The sequence below is a fragment of the Lathamus discolor genome, chromosome 13 (genome assembly GCF_037157495.1).
Source record: "Lathamus discolor isolate bLatDis1 chromosome 13, bLatDis1.hap1, whole genome shotgun sequence".
In the NCBI taxonomy this organism is placed as follows: Eukaryota; Metazoa; Chordata; class Aves; order Psittaciformes; family Psittacidae; genus Lathamus; species Lathamus discolor.
In genome coordinates, this window is record NC_088896.1 from 12,797,305 (window position 1) to 12,816,033 (window position 18,729).

At 58.4% G+C, this 18,729-nt stretch overlaps 3 protein-coding genes across 11 annotated transcripts; all 3 read right to left on the minus strand.

Moving 5' to 3' along the window:
- Positions 1-28: 28 nt before the first annotated feature.
- On the minus strand, positions 29-7,181 carry MAFG (MAF bZIP transcription factor G). Of its 7 annotated transcripts, none has more exons than XM_065693906.1 (3): positions 7,063-7,181; positions 3,594-3,655; positions 29-3,512 (listed from the first exon to the last, which is right to left on the minus strand). In XM_065693906.1, the coding sequence occupies exons 2-3, from the start codon at positions 3,627-3,629 to the stop codon at positions 3,060-3,062; spliced, it is 489 nt and encodes a 162-aa protein (XP_065549978.1). In that variant the 5' UTR covers positions 3,630-3,655; positions 7,063-7,181; the 3' UTR covers positions 29-3,059. The 7 variants fall into 7 exon arrangements, with proteins under 7 accessions (XP_065549978.1, XP_065549981.1, XP_065549980.1 ...); XM_065693909.1 differs by lacking the exon at positions 7,063-7,181 and adding an exon at positions 6,806-6,927; XM_065693908.1 differs by lacking the exon at positions 7,063-7,181 and adding an exon at positions 6,585-6,754.
- A 1,149-nt stretch (positions 7,182-8,330) lies between these two features.
- On the minus strand, positions 8,331-11,860 carry PYCR1 (pyrroline-5-carboxylate reductase 1). The gene is made up of 7 exons (XM_065693905.1): positions 11,723-11,860; positions 11,579-11,649; positions 11,307-11,486; positions 10,616-10,837; positions 10,046-10,138; positions 9,505-9,668; positions 8,331-9,397 (listed from the first exon to the last, which is right to left on the minus strand). The coding sequence occupies exons 1-7, from the start codon at positions 11,787-11,789 to the stop codon at positions 9,238-9,240; spliced, it is 957 nt and encodes a 318-aa protein (XP_065549977.1). The 5' UTR covers positions 11,790-11,860; the 3' UTR covers positions 8,331-9,237.
- Positions 11,861-12,783: 923 nt separating this feature from the next.
- MYADML2 (myeloid associated differentiation marker like 2) lies at positions 12,784-17,838 on the minus strand. 3 transcript variants are annotated; one of them, XM_065693377.1, is made up of 2 exons: positions 17,751-17,838; positions 12,784-17,435 (listed from the first exon to the last, which is right to left on the minus strand). In XM_065693377.1, exon 2 carries the CDS (start codon positions 16,514-16,516, stop codon positions 15,608-15,610), a length of 909 nt encoding a protein of 302 aa, XP_065549449.1. In that variant the 5' UTR covers positions 16,517-17,435; positions 17,751-17,838; the 3' UTR covers positions 12,784-15,607. The 3 variants fall into 3 exon arrangements, with proteins under 3 accessions (XP_065549449.1, XP_065549450.1, XP_065549451.1); XM_065693378.1 differs by having other exon boundaries at positions 12,784-17,151; positions 17,300-17,838; XM_065693379.1 differs by having other exon boundaries at positions 12,784-15,764; positions 15,880-17,838.
- Between the last annotated feature and the right edge of the window lie 891 nt (positions 17,839-18,729).

The following is an 18,729-nucleotide window of genomic DNA, read 5'->3' on the forward strand; positions in this document are numbered from 1 at the left end:
GTGCCCTAAGGAAGCGCGAGGCGGCGGCTGTTTGAAAGCGGTTTATTGTCACGTACAAAAGGGCGGCGGCGGCCGGGCTCTGTACAGCAATAAATAGCGCCCGGCCGGCCGCCGCCGGGCAATAACTTACCAATAAATACCGCCCGCTCCGCCGGGCAGCTAGCCCGTACACAAGTCACCACACGATACACGGCCCCCCGGCCCCCGGGCCGGGAGAAAGAAAACACGACACCTTCACAGCAGGGAAGCAAACGGACGAGCACCTCGGGACAAGAACTGCCACACGCCGAACACTGTACACGAGAGGCCGCGGGACGGCCCCGGGCAGCGCCTGCAGACATCCCCGGGGACCAGCACATCTCCCCGGACAGGGCACAGCGCAGGCACCCGCAGGGAATCCGCGTCCCCTCCGCACCCGGCCCCGCACCCACGCACTGGCCCCTCCAGCCACGGCTTCGCACCCGCTCCCCAGAGCGGCGGCGCTAACACGGGGGGGGCAGCGCTGCCGCCGGCTCTGCCCTCCCGGCTCTGGGTCTCACTCCAGAGCAGCCCAGCCTCACCAGCAGCAGTGCAGGACCAGGCCTGCAGCTGGGTTCAGAACTCAGCTCTGGACAGGTCTGACCCCAGGCTGGCACCCGGCGGGATGGGGCTGGGACTGACACCCCAAGCAACTGGAGGTCATCGTGTTTTGCGAAGTCTCACCTCTTCCCGGCACATCACCAGCCGGAAGACAAAGGTTAGAGCCCAGAGCTCCAAGTGCTGCTCAGTGCATAGCCCAGCCAGTCAACAGCTGAGAAGCGGCAGGCTCCGAGCAAAAGCCCAGGGCTGGGAGAGGGAAACCTGGAGGCAATGTTCTAACCTGCTCCCTGTTCAGAAAGTTATGGGACTGGGAAAACCTTTCAAAACAGCTCCTCCCTAAACTCCCAATCAGTCAGAGCAAAGCTGATCTCCTCCTCCAGCAGAAAATCCTGACCAACTATCTGCTCCTCTCCTGCCACATTGCAGCTTCCATCAGTTTACCTGCTTCTCAGCCCCAAGGACAACAGTACCAGATCAGCTACATGAGAAATGCATCAAACCTACCAAGTACAGTAAGCCACCTCCCGCAAGGCTGCAGTGTCACTTGTGCCATCCTGGCCAGTTCCCTCCACTCAGGAGACTTTACACAGCCAGGAGCTCACATGGACTTCATCCCCACGTCCTGCTTCTCTGCAGCTACTCAGTAATCAACTCAAAGCTTTGGGGAGGGTGGGGGGATCAAAGTGTTTGAGGAAATGGAGGCTGGCCACAAACAGCTCCTCAGCTGTGTCACACAGCTCCGAGTGCTCCTCCAACACCCACAAGCAGGAGCTGTACCAGGCCGGGCAGTAACCAGGCCACAGCGCCACTTCCAGCACTACAGACACTCAGAACCAGCACTGTCCCCTGTCAGATAAGCCCCGAGAGCAACACAAGCTCTGACCACAGGATCCAATTCCACAGTTAAATTCCATCAGCCTCTTCCTAAACTTGGACAGTTCTCCCTTATGTTACCCCTCTGCCAGCTCTGCTGGAGAGGGGAGAGCACGGTTTCCCCATTCAGGTAACGGCGCTCCGGTGTCGGCTGCTCGCACAGCACACCTCTGCAGAGACGTGTTTCTGGAAAGGCATCACCAAGAGCCGCACCAGTCGTCCACTCCTGCCCTCAAGAACAGCAGCCCCTTTGCCAGTGTGCCAGAATCCTCCCGGAGAATGCAGAGATGCCAATTCCATCTCTCGGTTTTGCTTAGGGAAAACAACGGCAGCGAGAAAACGACAGCACACGGCGAAGGCAGCCACTGGCACCAGCACAGCACAGCGAGCTCAGAGAACAGAGAGCGCAACACAAGGGGACACGACGGAAGCCAACGAGGTCAAAAATAAGTCACTTTTGGTACAACTGCAAAAAGATATCAAACAGGACTTGCCTCTTTTTTTGTCTTTTTCTAAGTTTTATAAATAAAGTCTGATAACTCTTTATAAAAACTAACCTCAGAGCCACGGCGTGCGGGAGGTTCATGAGAAACTTTAAAATTATTTCTTTATTAACTTTTTACTAGCAAAGTCTCCGAGAATATTTCCCCATTCAGATGGTCAAATATTCTCGCCCTCTCAGATAAAAAAGCTGACTATAAATACGCTCTCTTTTCTGTCTGATTTTAATTTTAAACTTAGATAATTTAATAACTCTTAAAATGATGTTTCTCTCTTTAAATAAAGGGCTATTTAACCACATAAACTGGTTGTGTAAACCATCACACTAGAGACACTTGATACCCTCAAAACATGGGAACAACTAGTGAGTTTGGTCTTGTTCAGTGCAAGACATTAGGCACAAAACCGGCCTGCAGTCGACATGGTACCTTCCCTCCCTCCCTCCCTCCCCTGGGGTGCTCTGGCCCAGTGCTGGGGCAGAGGCAGGGGTACAGCAGCATCTTCCTGTCCACCACTGCTACTTCACACAGCTAACGCCACGGACATCTGAGGGAAACCCACTGTCAGGGCACAGAGGCACACCGAGAAAGGAATACAAACCTATTACACAGAACACCCCAACTGCAACTACAGGTACCAAATGAGACAAAAGCAGCAGGTTCAGGCGCCTGGCAGTCAGGCACCGAGATGCACCACCAGGAAGAGTAATGAAATAAAACCTTTGGAAGTGACTGAAAACTAGGGTTCCCAGCCCTGGGAAGAAAGCCTCCCTCCAGACCTTCCCCAGCCCTCCCATTGCCTGCCCTCAGCCACACTGCACAGACGTTCCTTGGCTACAAACCCAAGATCTCGCAGCTTGTCCCAAGGGCGCCCAAGGGCTGCAGATCACTGGGCGGGAGGCTCTGTCTGCACAGGACAAGGGACGCATCACCACTGCTCATACCAATCTGGACACAACAAAACAAAACTGGAGTGATCAGCAGGCCAGTCCTGGGCCAAGTAGAAGGAACCCGGACCCATCTGGGGAGGGTTTGTGCTTTGGGGGTTCCAGGCTGGTTTTGTGCCTAACTGCCCTGCACAGACAAGCTGAGGCAACTCTCGCTTCACTAAGACCGGGCGTCCGTTTTGGATTTCACTATCGTGATGACACTGGTAGTAGCGACCTTGCCAGGGATGAGGGGACCCATACTGGAGGCGAGAGGCCCCCGTGCAGGGGTCACAGGGCTCCGGGCCACGGTTCTGGCGAAGTTCTGGAGAGCCTCATATTTGGAGCGGAGAGCATCGAGTTCCATTTTCATGCTGGCGTTCTCTGATGCCAGCTTCTCCACTTCTTGCTGCAGCTCTGCCTTCTGCTTCTCCAGTTCCTCCTTCTGGGTAACACGCTTGACTCTGCAGCTGGCCGCGTAGCCCCGGTTCTTCAGTGTGCGCCGGCGCTGCTTCAGCTGGATGATCTCCTCCTTTGACAGGCCCCGCAGATGCTGATTCAGCTCCCGCACAGACATGGTCACCAGCTCCTCATCTGTCAAGCTGGTCCCATTCTCACCTGGCTCCCGCTTCACCTGGAAGAGATGGCGGCACACACTTGTGAAACCTGGAGCAGATGCACCCACCACCTACAGCCCTTTATCCACCTGCCTTACCTTCAAGGCCTTGTTTCCTTTGTTGGGGGTCGTCATAACACGACAGCCTTGTCAAGCAGGTGCTGGAAGGGAAGAAGGTCAGGTTAGCCCCCCGGGACGCAGCTGAGTCAGTGGCAGGGCAGCACCCGGCACTGCTGCACATCCCGCACCGCTCCCCGGAACACCCTCCACAAGTACCAGCCTGAGCCGGACTCCAAGCGGCAGGTTCTGTCCCTAAGCAGGAACCGCGGCCCTTCCACCCCCCTCCCACAGAGGCTTTGGGCAATGCTGGTTTCTGCCTTGGGGTGGGGGAAATTAAAACACGAGGAGGAGCCAGAGTACACGGAAGCCATGTGTATCTAAAAATAGCCTGGCAGCAGCGGCCAGGTCCCGGCTCGGCTGCTCAGGGCCAGTCATGCTGACTCAGCATCACCGGCACCACGGCCTCCCGCTCCCAGCCGCAGCCCTGGCGCGCCGCTCGCCCTTCCAGCTCCAGAACCACCCCAGGACACGAGTCCCATCAGCCCATAGCTGCCCCCAGGGATGCAGCCAGCGCAGGTCAGCAAGGAGTGCAGGGGAAACCTTTGCCTCCACAACACAGTTCACTGGGCATCCTGTGGGATGGGGAAGACCACTGCTGTGCTCACAGCTCTCCAAACACCTTGTGCTTCCCAGGAAAGCCAGCACATCCAGGTTCCAGTCACAGCTCTGCACCCAACATTTCCCAAGGAACAGAACAACCTGACACTGCAGCACAAAGGAGCCCTTGGGCACACTGCAACCCCGTCACAGTCTTGGGCCAGCGCAGCAGTAGCCTTCCCCTCTCCCACCTACACACAAAACTGACCCCAGCTGTTAGTCTCTTCTGCGAGAAAGTCCCTCTTGGTCCCAGGCAATTCAAAGGCCCAGAACCACCTTCTCCTTCCATTAGCTTCAGAGCCAAGGTACGCTTACAAGGAAGCAAGGATTAGGGGCAGCCAAAACCAGAGAGCAGACTCCTTCACTGCCCCAGGACTTAAGAGCTAGTGACAGCAATCCCCAGGCCTGTTCCCACAGTAACTCCAAACAAGCTCCGGTTTCTGCCCCTGCATACCTGCTCCCCTCCGGCTGTAGTTCAGAGGGATACTGCACTGCCCAATGAGTGAATCCCTCAGACACTGCTCAACCAACATGGCTGTACCACAGGCAGCCAGAACAACCCAGCTCCTTGAGAGAGGCAAGTGCTCCTGTGCAAGCACAGCCTACAAACACCTCTGTCCCTTTTGTCTCTTCAGTGCCCAACAGTCAACAACAATTTAGTTTGCCACAACTTTGCTAAGTGTAGGAGGCACTGATATACAGTTATGGCCAAAACAACAGATGCACAAGTCAGCAAATATGGATTTGTGCTCTTCCAGCAGCTGTGGCGCAGACTCCCGCAGTGCATCTATCACCTATTAGAGGTGAATGGGGTCAGCATTCCCCAATACACCGGCAGAGCTGTTCCCAAAGCCTCCAGCCTTCCTGGAGGCAGGCTATTTATTCCTAGATGACAACGGCCCTTGTTATGAGATGTATGCTAGAACCTGGCAGTGCTGGCACAGGAAGGGTCACTTTGCCGTCCGGAGGAGGTAGCTGCAGTGAGGGCAGACAGCACACAGCCAGCTGCTTTGTAAACCTGATTCTTCGCTCTTTCCCATTCTGTGGCATTTCCTCTGCTCCTACTGGGCAAATGACACCGCTGCTGGGAAAAGGGGAAAAGGCAGGGAACACCTGGGAGACCAACAGTGCCACCCCTGCAGCACCTCTGGCGAGCACAAGGAGCCAGGGCAGGCACGGACAGGGGACTTGCCTTGTGGCACTAAGGAATGCCCAGGCGCCTGGCAAGCACTCAACGTCCTTTACCGCAGCAAAGCTGAAATAAAACAAACAGGGAGACAAAGGCGCTGCACGGGACAGCGCTGTCCGGCAGCCCGCAGACAGGACACCCAGAGAGCCGGCGCCGAGAGAGCGAACCGGGCCTAACTCCTCCGCCGGCGGCCGCTGAGCTGCTCAGAGCCCCCCAGCGAGGGGCCCCGCCGCGGAGCGCCGGACGCGGCGGCGGCACCGCAGGAAACGCAGCCTCGACACGTTCCCGGGCTCGACGGGCCCCGGCTCAGCACAAGCGCGGGCAACGCTCCCGGGGCTCCGCTCGGGGCCGCCGGCGCCGCGCATGAGGCAGCGCCGGTCCCGCGGCCCCGCCACGAGCCCCGTGTAAACACGCTGACGTCACCCGCTTCGGCGCACGGCGCTGGCGGGAGGGAGGCCCCGCCGCGCCCGGGACGTCTCCTGCTCTGTTTGTGCACGGGAGCTCCCGCAGCCCCCGTGACCCAAGCGTGGGATGACTCCCCCCGTTACACACAAAGCCAGGGCTCGGCCTGCCCCGTGCCCCCCAGGAATCCCTGGTGAGCTCGCATCCGACCCAGGGCATTTGGACAGCCACTCTTCCATCGAGGAATCTGCCCACCCAGCCAGATGTAACTGCCTACACAGACGGGGGAAGAGCTGGCTCCCGGAGAGCCCTTCCAGCCTTCGGCAGTGCCATCCTCTAACCTCACAGCTCAAACATCGCATACCGTGCTCGGAGACATCCCCAGCTCTGGAGAGCAAGACCCCCAGCGCACACTGACCCTCTGTGTCAGTCTGGCGCCGCAGCCTGCTCCGCAGTCTCACCAAAGGGGCTTTGCTTCCCACCACGCAGGGGACCTGCTCAGTTCCAAGGAGGCTGCACCGAGCAGACCCACAGCCCCAGCCCATTCCCTGCATCCACCGTAGCCTCCGGCAGAGCGTGAGCCACAGGCCCCTCCAGGATGAGGGCCAGAACCTGGGAACCGCATCCCCTCAGCCACCAGCCCTCTCCCAGGCGGCATCAGCTACACCGTGATGGGTGCTGGAGTGACGGAGCACGTCCTGTGACCAAGCCCCTGCGCAGGGAAAGGAGCTGGACACCTCCGTGACTCGCCACCCTCTCCAGACCCTCCTTCGCCTGCCCACCTCGCAGAGGGGCAACCAACGCGAGGGAAGCCAGCGGCGCGGCCGGGCGAGGAAGCCGGTCACTGAGGAAGCCCCGCCCGGGACCCGCCGCCCGGAGCGGGGGAGCCGAGAGGCCGGAGGAGCAGCGGGCGCGGGAGGGGCGGGCCCGGGCCGCCGGGTGCACGGGACCGGGAAGGGCGGGGCGGGACGCGCCCGAGGTGCTCGCTGTCGGCCCCACGCACCTGTTGCTCGGCCGCGGGGCGGGGAACCGGGCGGGGCGGCGGACAGGGGCGGGCAGCGCCGGGCGGCCACGGCCCCGGAACCCCGCCGTAAGTCAGCGGCGACGGCCCCGCGGCACACTCGCCAACCGGCGGCGGCCCGGCCGCCATCCCGGGCCCGCCGCGCCCGCCCCGCCCCGGCCCGCCCCCGGGGACCGGCCCGCCGCCCCCCCCGGCGCGAGGGCCGCGCCCGCCTCCCGAGCCGCGCCCGCCGGTCTCACCTCCTCACGGGGCCGCCGGGGCCGGGCCGGGCGGGGAGGCCGCGCTGGGAGGGACAGGGACGCCGCGAGCCACCGCCGCCGCCACCGCTCACGGACGCGTCACGTGATATTTGGGTCACGTGGCTCCATTCATGAAGCGCCCGGCGCAACCGCCTCGGGTCTTAAGGGGGCCGCGCCTTAAAGGGGCGGTGGCGGCGGGGACCGGAGGGAGCTTCGTGGCCCGGCCGGTGCCGGCTCCCCGCGCCAAGGCCCCGGTGGACCTCCCGGCCCCTCTGGTGCAGCCTCCGGCCTTCCGCGGCGGAACCGGCTCCTCGGCTGCACCCGCAGCATCCTGGAGCTGCTGAAGCTGCCGGGGCGGCAGCCAGGCCCCAGCGGAGGCACTGGCCAAGCAGCGTGCTTTGCAGCAACCCCCGGCTCCGGGGCAAGCGCGGGCTTCGCAGCGCTGACAGCGGGGCTGCGCTGCTCAGGGTGGTCCCAGCTCTGCTCCCGTAACGGTGGGTCCATAACGCAGGGATACTGCTGCCAGCTGAACTAACTGCTGCGCTAGAACAAAGCAGCGCTGGCAACATGAGTACAGCAGCGAAGGACAAGTGGGACATAAGCAATGGAACTGGGAGTTAAGACCACATCAATAGGTCCGGCCCTGGGCATTCAGAGCGGCACCACTGTTTCCTGCTGTGCTCAGGCCTTGTTAGCTGGGGCCCTGAGGGCTCCCTCCTAGACCTTGACAAGCTGGTGTCCCACTGCTGCTGACCAGCTCAGTTGTGGCTCTGCAGTATCTAGGAAGTTCATCTATAGCTCTGCCTCTCTGGGGGTACACAGGGGCAGCCCAGAAGCCTCTCTGCAGAGGGGTGGCCACCCCACCTTTTATTCTGCATCACACTTTACCAACCAAATTAAATCTTTCTGCACTGCTCCTCTTCATTTTCAGCTTCTGAGAGGGGAATGGAGGAACATGCAGCACCCACTTGCCTCCATGGAATCTTGTGCACAGTGGCACCTCTAGAAAGCCTCAGGTTGGGATACTCAGCGTTTCCTCCTTCCATTCTCTTGAATCCCTGAAAACTGTGAGCACAGGGCCATAGAGCACCTGTCGGGCTGTTACTCAGGAAGCACTGGTGACAAGCAATGGGCTGATGTGCTGCCCTGCTCGCCCCTGGACAAACCATCCGCAGCCAGGCTGGCAGCACACCTTGGGCACGCTCCCTCAGACAGCAAGGACCCAGTGGGCACTGCCAGAGGCAAGAGATACACCCAGTCCAAACAGCTGGGGTTAGCCACAGCTCTGTTGGAGCAGCAGTTTATTATGTTCAGAGAGAAGAGGAGCAACCATCTGTCATGCCTACAGGGTCAAACTCTTGCTACAAGCCAAGAGCCTAGCACTAAAACTACTTTAGCATTACCAGCACCTTTGGCAGCCTCTGCATCGATATCAAAACACTTTTCCTGCATCACCTGCATGAAGAAGTTTCAGCGACCAAATGAAAAGGGAGCACTCATTACCCCCCCCCCCAACCGCCCAAGCAATGCTAGTAGCGAAGTAGGGACAGTGAGAACAGATCACAGTTCCCCACACCAGGAAGAGAGAGAGAAGGAGCAGTGCCAGAGAAAAACTTCGTATGTCCAGAGGTTCACACCATCTGTCTTAAAGTCAAGGCAGATGGAAGACGGGGCAGAGGCACTTTGGTCCCTTCTGAGAGGCGCTTTAGGGCCCAGCCTCCAACATAGTGCACAGCACTGCATCTGCATGGCAGCATCTGCTCTAGCTAATAGACAGTAAGAAGACATGCTCAGACAGCAGATGCAAGATAGGGCCTTGGAAACTGAAAGACATTCTGAAACCTCTTTAAAAATCCAATAGAAGCCATCTCTGCAGGGGACACCTCAAACGCTGCCCGAGTCCGACAAGTACCCAAGGCTTCTGGACAAACGATGCCCTTGATGAAGCTCTGAAGATGGCATCACCCCTGTCCAACAGAGATCAGCAATGCCAGGGACAGTTTGCACCAACCCCACTACAAGTTAAAGACCCTCTTCTAGAGCATTGCACCGTCCCATAGCTGCCAAGAGCCAGGCATGGCGGACACCAGCATTCAGAGCGAGCATTCTCCTTAGACAAAAAGAAAGGGCACGGAGGAGACTGATATTCAGCACAGCCAGACTGCAGCAGCCTGTTCAGTTCTTCTTGCTGCCGGGGTGCTTATTGTTGAACAGACTGACTTTGCTGGCAGACGCCAGTGATACAGAAGGAGATTCCAGCTTCACTTTATCCAGCAAAGTCTTCTTTATGGCTGCTGGGGAGATCTTCTCTTGGTCTGCCAAATGCTGCAGCTCCCTGCAATGGGGTGGTGGGAGAGTTAAGACACAGCAAGAGGAAGAGATGGGGAGCGTGCAGGGCAAGGCTCTCTGTAGGAGGCCCTGTAGGACCTCCCTGGTGCTGACCTTGTCCGGATGCAGGAAGCCTCCACAGCATTGATTAGGAGTGAACGGAAGCCACCGCTCTCCAGGAAGTGCAGGGCATGGATGGTGGCTCCCCCGGGGGAGCAGACATTGTCCTTCAGCTGCCCAGGATGCTGCTCAGATTCCAACAGCATTTTGGCAGCACCCTGTGGTGAGGAAGAGAAAACGGCTGACAGAGAAACCCACCATCAAATATTCCTGTTCTCCACTGTGGAGGGCAGCACCCAGCACTCACATGGGCAAATGGAGCTCCCCTGACAGCCACTAGCAGGCTGCCAAAACACTTTTCAGGGCTGAAAAAGCCTGCAGATGAGTCAGGGTTCCCCAAGACCCAGCTCCCACAATACCACACACCAGCAGAGTGCTGCAGACCCTTCCTATGTCCCCTCACCAGGAACCTGCGTGCAGGCAAACCAAATACAGGGCTTACAGTAGGTTTGGTGAGAGGACTGAAACCACCTCAAACCCATGATGTGCACAATGCTCTGCACAGACAAACGTGTTTTGGAGAGGGAATACTGACCAGCAAAGCCTGTGCTCCAAGCCGTACAGCCAGCCTGCGGGGAAGACCCATTTTCACTCCCCCATCCGCCAGAGCATCCAGGGCAGTAAATGCCTGAGACAAGACAGAGAAGGAGGTGAGTGAACATCTCTACTTCAAGAGCGTCTCAGGCAGGAGAGAATCCAGGGCTCCAGGATCACACTGTGATTCCTGTCGCTTACAGACTTCACTGCCTTCACTGCCTCCCCTTCACTGCCTGGGTGCCACGCCAGGCCTCCCTCCCACTGCTTCCCGCTCTGGAGTGGGGGGAATGGGAGACATTCAGCTCCTGTGTCATACTAACTGAAGGTCCATGTTTTGCAATATGGACACTACGCACTGGCTGTGGACTTCAGACTTATCCAACTGGTAACAGACTTCTGTTGTTGACCTGAGCTGGTTATAAACCGGACACCTGGATTACATGTTTCATCGTGAATGTGAGCGATGAGGAAAACAAGGAACAACAAATCGAAGCTGCACGGACCTCTCCCGCATGCAAAGCTCACTGCTATCCCCAGGCCTGCCCCAAGTTGAGGAAGGAGCACATACATAAGCAGGGCCACTGCCACTGAGCCCCGTTACAGCATCAATCAGGTCCTCTTCCACCTCGGTGCAGAAGCCTACGCTGGCCATCAGCTGTTCCAAGAGCTTCCCATCCTCCACATCCGCGTGAGTCCCAGTGGCATAGACTGTAGCGCCTTCCCGGACAATGACAGGGGTGTTGGTCATGCACCTGATCACTTTTGGTGTGGGGCAGAAGGTAGAGAGTTTCTTAGGACAGAAAATCATTAGAGATAAAAGGAAAGAAAGAAGGAAAGAAGAAAAGAAAGAAAGGAAAAAAAATGAGGTTCAGTGCATATCTGGCACACCAAAGAAGCTATCTAGGGAGGGACTCTCCCCTGGCAAGAACACCACGAGCAGAGAGAAGAGAGACACTCCTGTATCCCAAATCCCCTGCTTTAAGCCACAGCCGTGACCCACCTGTACTGGGGGAAAGACCCGATATACCTCGTGTGACAGAGGAGCTGGCACAAAGCTCCTACAGCCTCTTCTGGTGGGGACCCAAAGCAATCACCTGGCTGCAGCACTAGTTTAGCCCTGGGAAGCACGAGCATCTCCCGTCCTTCGCACACACTCCTGGGGGCCGGAGGAGCGGGACCAGTGCAAGATCAGTTCCTGTGCACCGGGTGTCTGCTGTGGCTCCTGCCGGGGTACCCCGGCCCTCCCCATGCCCGCTCACCTTCTCGATGGAGCTGATGGTGACACCGGCCGCGCAGGAGACCACGATGTGATGGGCCTCGATATCAGGGCCCACTTCCTCCAGGATGAAGGGGATGATGGGGGGCTTCACGGCCAGGAAGAGGACATCGCTGTTCTTCACCGTGTCCTTGTTGCTCACCGTGAAGTTCACGCCCATTTTCTGCAGCCGTTCGGGAGAAACGGGGCCGCTGTCACCGGGGGGCCCCGCCGCGGGAGGCGCACACGGCGCCCGCCGCCGGCGCCCCCACTCACCCGCAGCGCGCTCACGGTGGGCAGGTCAGTGTCCGGGGAGCTCGCCGTGATCTTGTGCGCGGCCAGGACCCCTGCGAACGGCACCGCGTCAGCCCAGCGCCGCGCGCGCTCCCGCCCGCCCGTCCCCGCGCCGCCCCCGCGCACCCGCCGCCGTGAAGCCCCTGGCCAGGGCGAGCGCGAGCTGCCCCGCGCCGATGAAGCCGACGCTCATGGCGGCACTGCGGGAGCCGGGCCCCGCCGCCGTACACGTGGCCGCGCGCCGCGCAGGCCGGGAGGATGATGGGCGGGGCCTGGACGCGAAGCGAATCGGCGGGCGGCGGGGCGGGGCCGCGCCACCCCTCCGCCACTCACGAGCGAGGGGCGGGACCTCCGGCGCGGCCCTCGCCAGCAATTGGCGCAACCGGCGCGGGGTGTTGCATCATTCAACGCCTACGGGGGCCGCGCGGGGCCCTGCGCCGAGCCGCGCCGGCAGGGGGCGCTGTCCTCCCGCAGCAGCCGGCGACCGGCGGCGCGCGCCCTTCTGGAAGCTTCGGGCGCCGCCGCTTGCCCCCGGGCCGCCGCCGTGAGGGCCGTGCCCGGGAGTCGCAGCGGGGAGGTGCCGCGGGCAGCGAGCGGCGGGGCCGCCTCCCTCCGCCTCCCTCCGCCTCCGGCGTGGCGCCAGCGCGGGCCTCGGGCGGGGCGGGCCCGGCCCCTCCCCAGCCACCGCCCCGGACATTCCTGCGGTGCTCGGGCCCCGCGCGGGGGGAGCGGCCTGTCGCGGCCCTCGCCGGGGCCGGTGCGCAGGCTGCTCGCTCTCCGTGTCTTTACTCCCCGGTAAAGGGCCCCGGAGCGCTGCTGCAGTTCCCGCTCTGCAGCACCGGTCCCGCTGCCCGCCCGTGTTCGGGGGAAGCGGTTTCCCCGTGACCGGACTCGCGCACCGCGGCGGTGCCGCGCCCGCTGTCAGCGCCCGGCTGAGGGGACGCGGGCGTCTCGGCACAGCCCCTGCCGGAGCCGGGCCCCCGGCAGCGCCCTTTGCTCCGGCTGTGACCCGAGCGCGCTGCTTCCGTTGGGGCTCTGCTCTCCTTCAGCTTTGTTGCTCCTTTATTGACAGAACGAAATCTGAGCGCCCCTCTGTGGGTGCGCGTCCCTGGACGCTGCGTTCTGGGGACACTGAATCCCAGCCCGCACGAAAACAAGGGGAAAAAACCAAACCAGTAAGCCACAGCCCGTGGAAGACTCAGGTTTATATTACATAAGCTCTGTTTCAGGTTGGGATGCGCTAGGTCGGGTGCATCCCCAAATCCATAATCCCAAATGAGTGCACGTACGTCTGGCATTAGTTTACAAACCAGGGTGTCTGTGGAGCCCCTTGTGTGGCCGCTCACCTGCTCAGGAGTCATTAAGGGGGAAGAGAAGCTCTGAAAATAAAGGGGTTTAAATGAACTGAATCGTGACAAGGTTGATTGTGAAAATCACATCAAACAGATAGCAGCTGTCTCTGTCCTGGGTTGGGTAATCTCATAGTTTCCAACGGTTAGTGAGTGTTTTAACCACTGGAGCATGAGGTTTTGATTTTTTTTTTTTTTTTGTAGTTTTTTTCTCCTAAGAGAGTGGATTGCTGTCCACACAATTATTTTTTTTTTTTTTTTGCCATTTTGACCATGGTAACATTTTTTGCTCAGCCTTTGGCTGGCGGATGAGAAAGCTAAATCTGAACACACTGTTCTTGGCAATGACTTGAGTTTCCACTCCTCCAGTCAGTGGTATCATGATTTCCATGTTAAATTCTATTTCCTCCTTATTGTGAAGACACTGAATTTTACCCCCCTCATTCCCCACTTCCCTGTTTCTCTTGGAGTCCCCTGCACTGTGGAATTTGCATCAGCCTGTGTCAGGAGTAGATTCTGTCACATTCCTGCTGGTCGTTCCCACTTGGCACAGAATCTTCACAGCAAAAAGCAAGTGAATCCACAGCTGGAAAGGATGTTGCCGGCTGAGGAGCTCCACACAGGCTCTGCTGCCCCAAGGACTGGCAGTGCCGCAGGAGCCACGATCACCTGCCTGGTTCTAAGCACTCTGTAGTAATAACAAATAAGTAGTTTCAACCAACTACATGGCAACCGCTCCAGGCTCCTGGCGCGGGCAGGGGCTCTTTGTGCACTGCCTCCTCCTGTACAGATGGATTCATTTTCCCAAGCTATCATTTCCTAATTGTCAACCCCCCATTTGCTTTGGTGGCAAGAGCTAAAGCTCTCTAACATGCTGGTGCATATCTGCAGTATATAGTCTCGGGTCTTGCCCTAGAACAAGCTGGCTAGCCTCTTGTTGGACCATTATGTTCCAGACTTCCTGCCCTTAATGGGGATCACAGAAGAGAAAAACTCCCTTGGAAGGGCATTCAGTGCATTCCCTTCATTGTGGATACTGATTCTTGACCCTTTTCAGGGGATCGTAATTCCCACTGCTCCAGGCTGGTTCTTACCAGAATTATCCAGCACAACCTGCCCAAGCAATTTTTTCCTTTGCTTGTCAAACCCTATGCAGAGCACTGGTGTGAGGGAAGCTTCCTTCCTGCCTCCTGAGTGACTGCTACAGACAGCAACAGGCAGAGCCCTCGCCAGCCTTGTGTGGATACTCCTGGGGCTGTATTCAGGCTCCATACAGTAAACTGAACTGAGCTGTGGTTTCGGCAGGGAGCAGAAGGGGCACCACTGGCGGAAGGAAAGCTGTGTGAGAGCAGGATGACGCACACAGATCTCGGGAGGTGTGGTACCCATCTGCCATCCAGCTTTATTTTAGCTTGGTTGAGAACTAAACCTTGCTCTGACACACAGCTACGTGAGACTTGAACCAGGCCTGCACAGGAACTGGGACCACTCTGGTTCTAGCCAGGTCAGAAACGAAGCTCAAGGTCTGCGCTGTGCAGCGTAGGACTTAGAGCCCTGTTCTGTCAGGGGTGGGTTGGAGAAATGCAGCTCGTTGGTGACACGAGGAGCTGAGGAAGCCCAGCACCCCATCAGCCCAGGAGCAACCCCGCATGCTCCTGCTCTATCCAGGTTCTCTCCCTTCCCAGCCAGGCCCGCCCAGGTTTGCTCTTCCTGCAGCACTGTGAGATCCATTCATCTCTCCCCACCCACCCCCAGAATTCACCTTTAAGCTTCCAGAAAAGAAAATGTGATTGTGCCATGGGGATAAAGGGTTGATAGCAGCTGAGCAGAGGGAGCACGAGCCAAGGTACCCCTGGTGCCACCCTCGAGCGGGGATGCGATGTACACATGGGCACTGTGCAGCCTGGCTGTGTTCTGCACCATTTCTTGGCAGTGGAGCCCAGATTTCACAAACATTCATCTCTCCAATGACTCAGTGTTTGCTAAGTAGGAATATCCCGCGCCCCCCCTCCCCCCCAAAGCTGCATGCTTGAGGATATTCTTTTTCTGTGCTAAACAGCAGAGGAGAGCAGAGGAGAGGAAAGGAAAGGACTGGTAATCTTCAAAACACCATTGCAGCTACAGTGTTCTCAGAAACATCCTGACCGGAATTTCCCGAACTCGCAATCATTTCATGTCTCACCACACAGCCTAGACTAACCCAAACTCTGAGGGATTGTTTTTCATCTCCAGAGATGGTGTTCCTTGATGCAACTTTTAACTTTCCCACTTCCGGGACAGTCACTTGATTACGGTTAAGCGCTGGTAACAGTTTCAAAATCCCTGGTTCCTTTGCTAATATTTGGCTCTGGGATGCAGCAGCCTGCAGACCCACTGCTGCTGCAGGAAGCATTTCTGCTGCCTGGAGACAAAAGGCCATTTCACATACTTTGGGCTGTGCCCTCCCTGCTGTGGCACCAGGCGCTGGGCAGACGCTGGGTGATGGGGAGATGGGCTTTTCCCAGCCCACCGTGACAGGTCATTCATTTGCTGACCAGGTCAGTCCTGACCTTGAAGTTCAATCGGTGGCTCCTGTGCGCGGGCCTGATCAGCGCCTCCGCCTGCACCCCACCCCCTGCTCACCCCCGGCGGCTGCTGCTGCTCCCAGCACCAGCGCCGCGCTTCAGAGGTGCGGGACAAAGCGGATGCGCTGGGAGTACGCCAGGTCCACGACGTAGAGCAGCAGGTTCACGTAGGTGAAGATGGCGACGACCAGCTGGCTGTCCCACGGGCACCGGCCCTTGGCGCAGGAGCTGGGGCGCTGCGCGGAGCCGTACTTGCTGTCGAAGCAGAACACGGGCCAGATGACGGCTGCGCTCACGTACAGCAGCACGGCCCCCAGGGTGTAGATGACCACGGAGCGCTCGAAGGGGAACCACAGCAAGTTGGTCTTACCTGTAACACTGAAGGCCACGACCACCACTGTCACCACGAAGCAGAAGCTGTAGACGGCCACACACCACTGCGTCGCCACATATTTGCCATACTGGCTGTCATTCACCAGCGCCCCAAAGATGATGCAGGCCACGAAGGCCTGCACAATTTTCAGGAGCCCAGAGACCGTGGCCATGTAGCTGGTGACTTGCCCCGGTTTCGCCCGGGTTAGGAACACCTCGGCAGCGTACACAAGGAAGAGGAGGCCTGCAAAGACGCTGGCGGCGATGCGGAAGTCCCTCACCTCACAGCTGATGGGGTAACAGTCGAGCTGGACGAAGTAGAGTGGGTAGATCACCGCCGCCGTGACGGACATGAGCGTGGCGAGCATGGCAAAAGCAGCAGTGAAGTTTCCCCAGGAGATGCTGAGGCAGCTGTGAAGGCGCGTGAATTCACAGGTGATGATGAAGATGGTGACGGCGAAACAGAAGGTCCAGACAAACATGCAGAAAGTGCCATATGCGGCGCTGAAGCCACCCTGGTGGGCTACCAGGCTGAATGTGGTGCATCCAAACATCATCTGCAGCAAGCGAGCTATTCCCACAGGGGATGTCACTGCAGCAGTGTTCAGATACGGCCCTCCTGGGCTCTCCATCATGTTTCCAGCCCAGCAGACAGGGCTCTCAAAGCCCTCCCTAAACTTCTTTTTAGGCTTCTGCTCCTTTGTCCTGAGTCACACCAGGTACCGGATCAGTGCAGCGGCAGCTCCAGTCCCCGCCTTGTCTCCACCGGCGCTGTGGGTGCTGTGCTGACGCTAGGCAGCGTTTCTGCTGCGTTTCTGGCAACCTCAGCCCAGCCTGGTCGGCGGAAGGGAGGTTTCTGGCTGACTGCCGCCAGCCGGGATCTCGGGGTGCCGCGAGCAGCTCACCCCCGCTCTCAGGTCTGAGACCTGCCTTGTTCTGTCCTTTCATCGGCTCCTTCCCCTCACGATGGCCGAGAGAATCACTTTCTCCTTGGGGGCTGACATTGATTCCATTTTAGCTCTGCAGCTGTAGCTCTGCTGTGCTGCCTGCAGGGACCCGCGAGTATAAATAGGGGCTATATTAATAGTTCTGGAATGAGTCCTGCCCCCGTCAACCACGGCGAGCGGGTGTTAGTTAACACGGAAGCTGTGAGCTCCACCGGGGGCTCCTGTCCTCCCGTGATTCCTCTGGCAAGCCGGGGTCACCAGAACGCTGTGGGTCCGCAGCTGCTCCGCACCGTGGGGGCTCCCTGGGGAAGGGGGACGTGATCCTGCGGAAGCAGGAGCTCGGTGCTGCAGCCGCTGAGCAGGGACACGAGCCCGGCGGCAACGCGAGCCCCGTGAAAGGATTTCAGCCAGAAGCTACAATAAAAGCTGACTCACTTTGGCCCGTTTGATCTGGAGCAGTGATAGATTTACCTGCTGTGAAAGGCGCTGCTGTGCTCTGAGCATTAGCAAGGGCATGGTGCTGAGGAGGGTCTGAGCACCAATCCTCACAGAGCTCCTCAAGCTCTTCCCTATTTTACTCACATGGGAACCAGTTCTTGTTGTACCTCTGAGGGCCAAAAGTAAAGATGATTATAAACAGCCACCAAAACAACCAACCAACCAACCCAAGCCAAAGCAACAGAATTGCTTTGATGTCCTGAGCTCAGGTTTGGAGCACAGGTTTCAATGCACGCTGTCAAACCCTCCCTCCTCATGCACCAAAGCTTTCCCGGGTAGCTGGTTTTGGTACACATTTCCCCAGACTTGGTCTTTACCCCAAAGCCTCTTAATTCTAACTCTAAAAGCTCCAAAGAAAATTCCTGATGCAGTCTCTGAATGGGGAAAATGAAAACACAACAGAGCACAAAAATTCCTCACTTGCCTGGAGGCAGCATCCCTGACTGCACACCTGCAGCCTGGCTTCCCCTGTGCTCGTCCCAGTGTGGAAGTGGGATCATCCCCAGAGCTCTGCACTGCTGGGGAGATCAGTATGGCCAGGCCAGGCCCAGAGCCTTAAACCCATTCTGAATGACTGGAGATGCTCATCAGCTGTGCTGCTTCCAGCTCTAACTTCCTAGCTGGGAATTATAATTGACCCTTGTGCTTGGTAACAATAATAATGGCTTATTGTCTTCCATACTTGTATGTTAGTGTGGTGATGTGACACCCCCAGTGAATCACCACATGCAGTGCCAGATACTGTAAAGAAGAGCTGATGAGAGAGGGTCTGCTCTAATTCATGCCCTTCGCTGCAGTTCTGGGGCAGCCTGGGTTTGCCTGTGGGAAGGACGCTGCTCCCTCTTCTCCCAGGACCCTTCACCGAGCTGTGCCTGGGACTCAGCCAGAAGCTGTCAGCTCCCGTGGGAGGGTGCCTGCCCTCAGCACCACCACACGGGACCGTGGTTGCAGCAGCGCCGGTCTCTGCTTGGGCAGAGCGGGCCTGGGAGGTGATGCAGCACGTCCAGGGTCCGGCGGCTTGTTCCCACCCTCCTCCCTGGCTCTTGCTCGACTTTGCCTCCACAGGACACTGGCCTAGGATTTACAAACAGAGCAGGAACCCTGAGCCTGGCAGGGCTTGCTTTTAACCAGGAGTCATCACCGGTCCGACTCGTGCTGCAGATGCGCACGGTTGGTCCCCCACAGCAGTGGCATTGACAGAGCAGCCAGGACAGGAGCTATTCAAGCTGGAATCGCTGCTTTGCAGCATCACCTGTGGTCCAGCTGTGGCTTAAGACAAGAGACAAATGGAGACAGACGCAGGTTACCGGGACTGCTCGTGGTGAAAAGCAGTAACCGCGGCACTCCAGCAGCTCACACATAGGCCAGGGATAACTTTACAGAATAACTTGTGTGAGAACAGC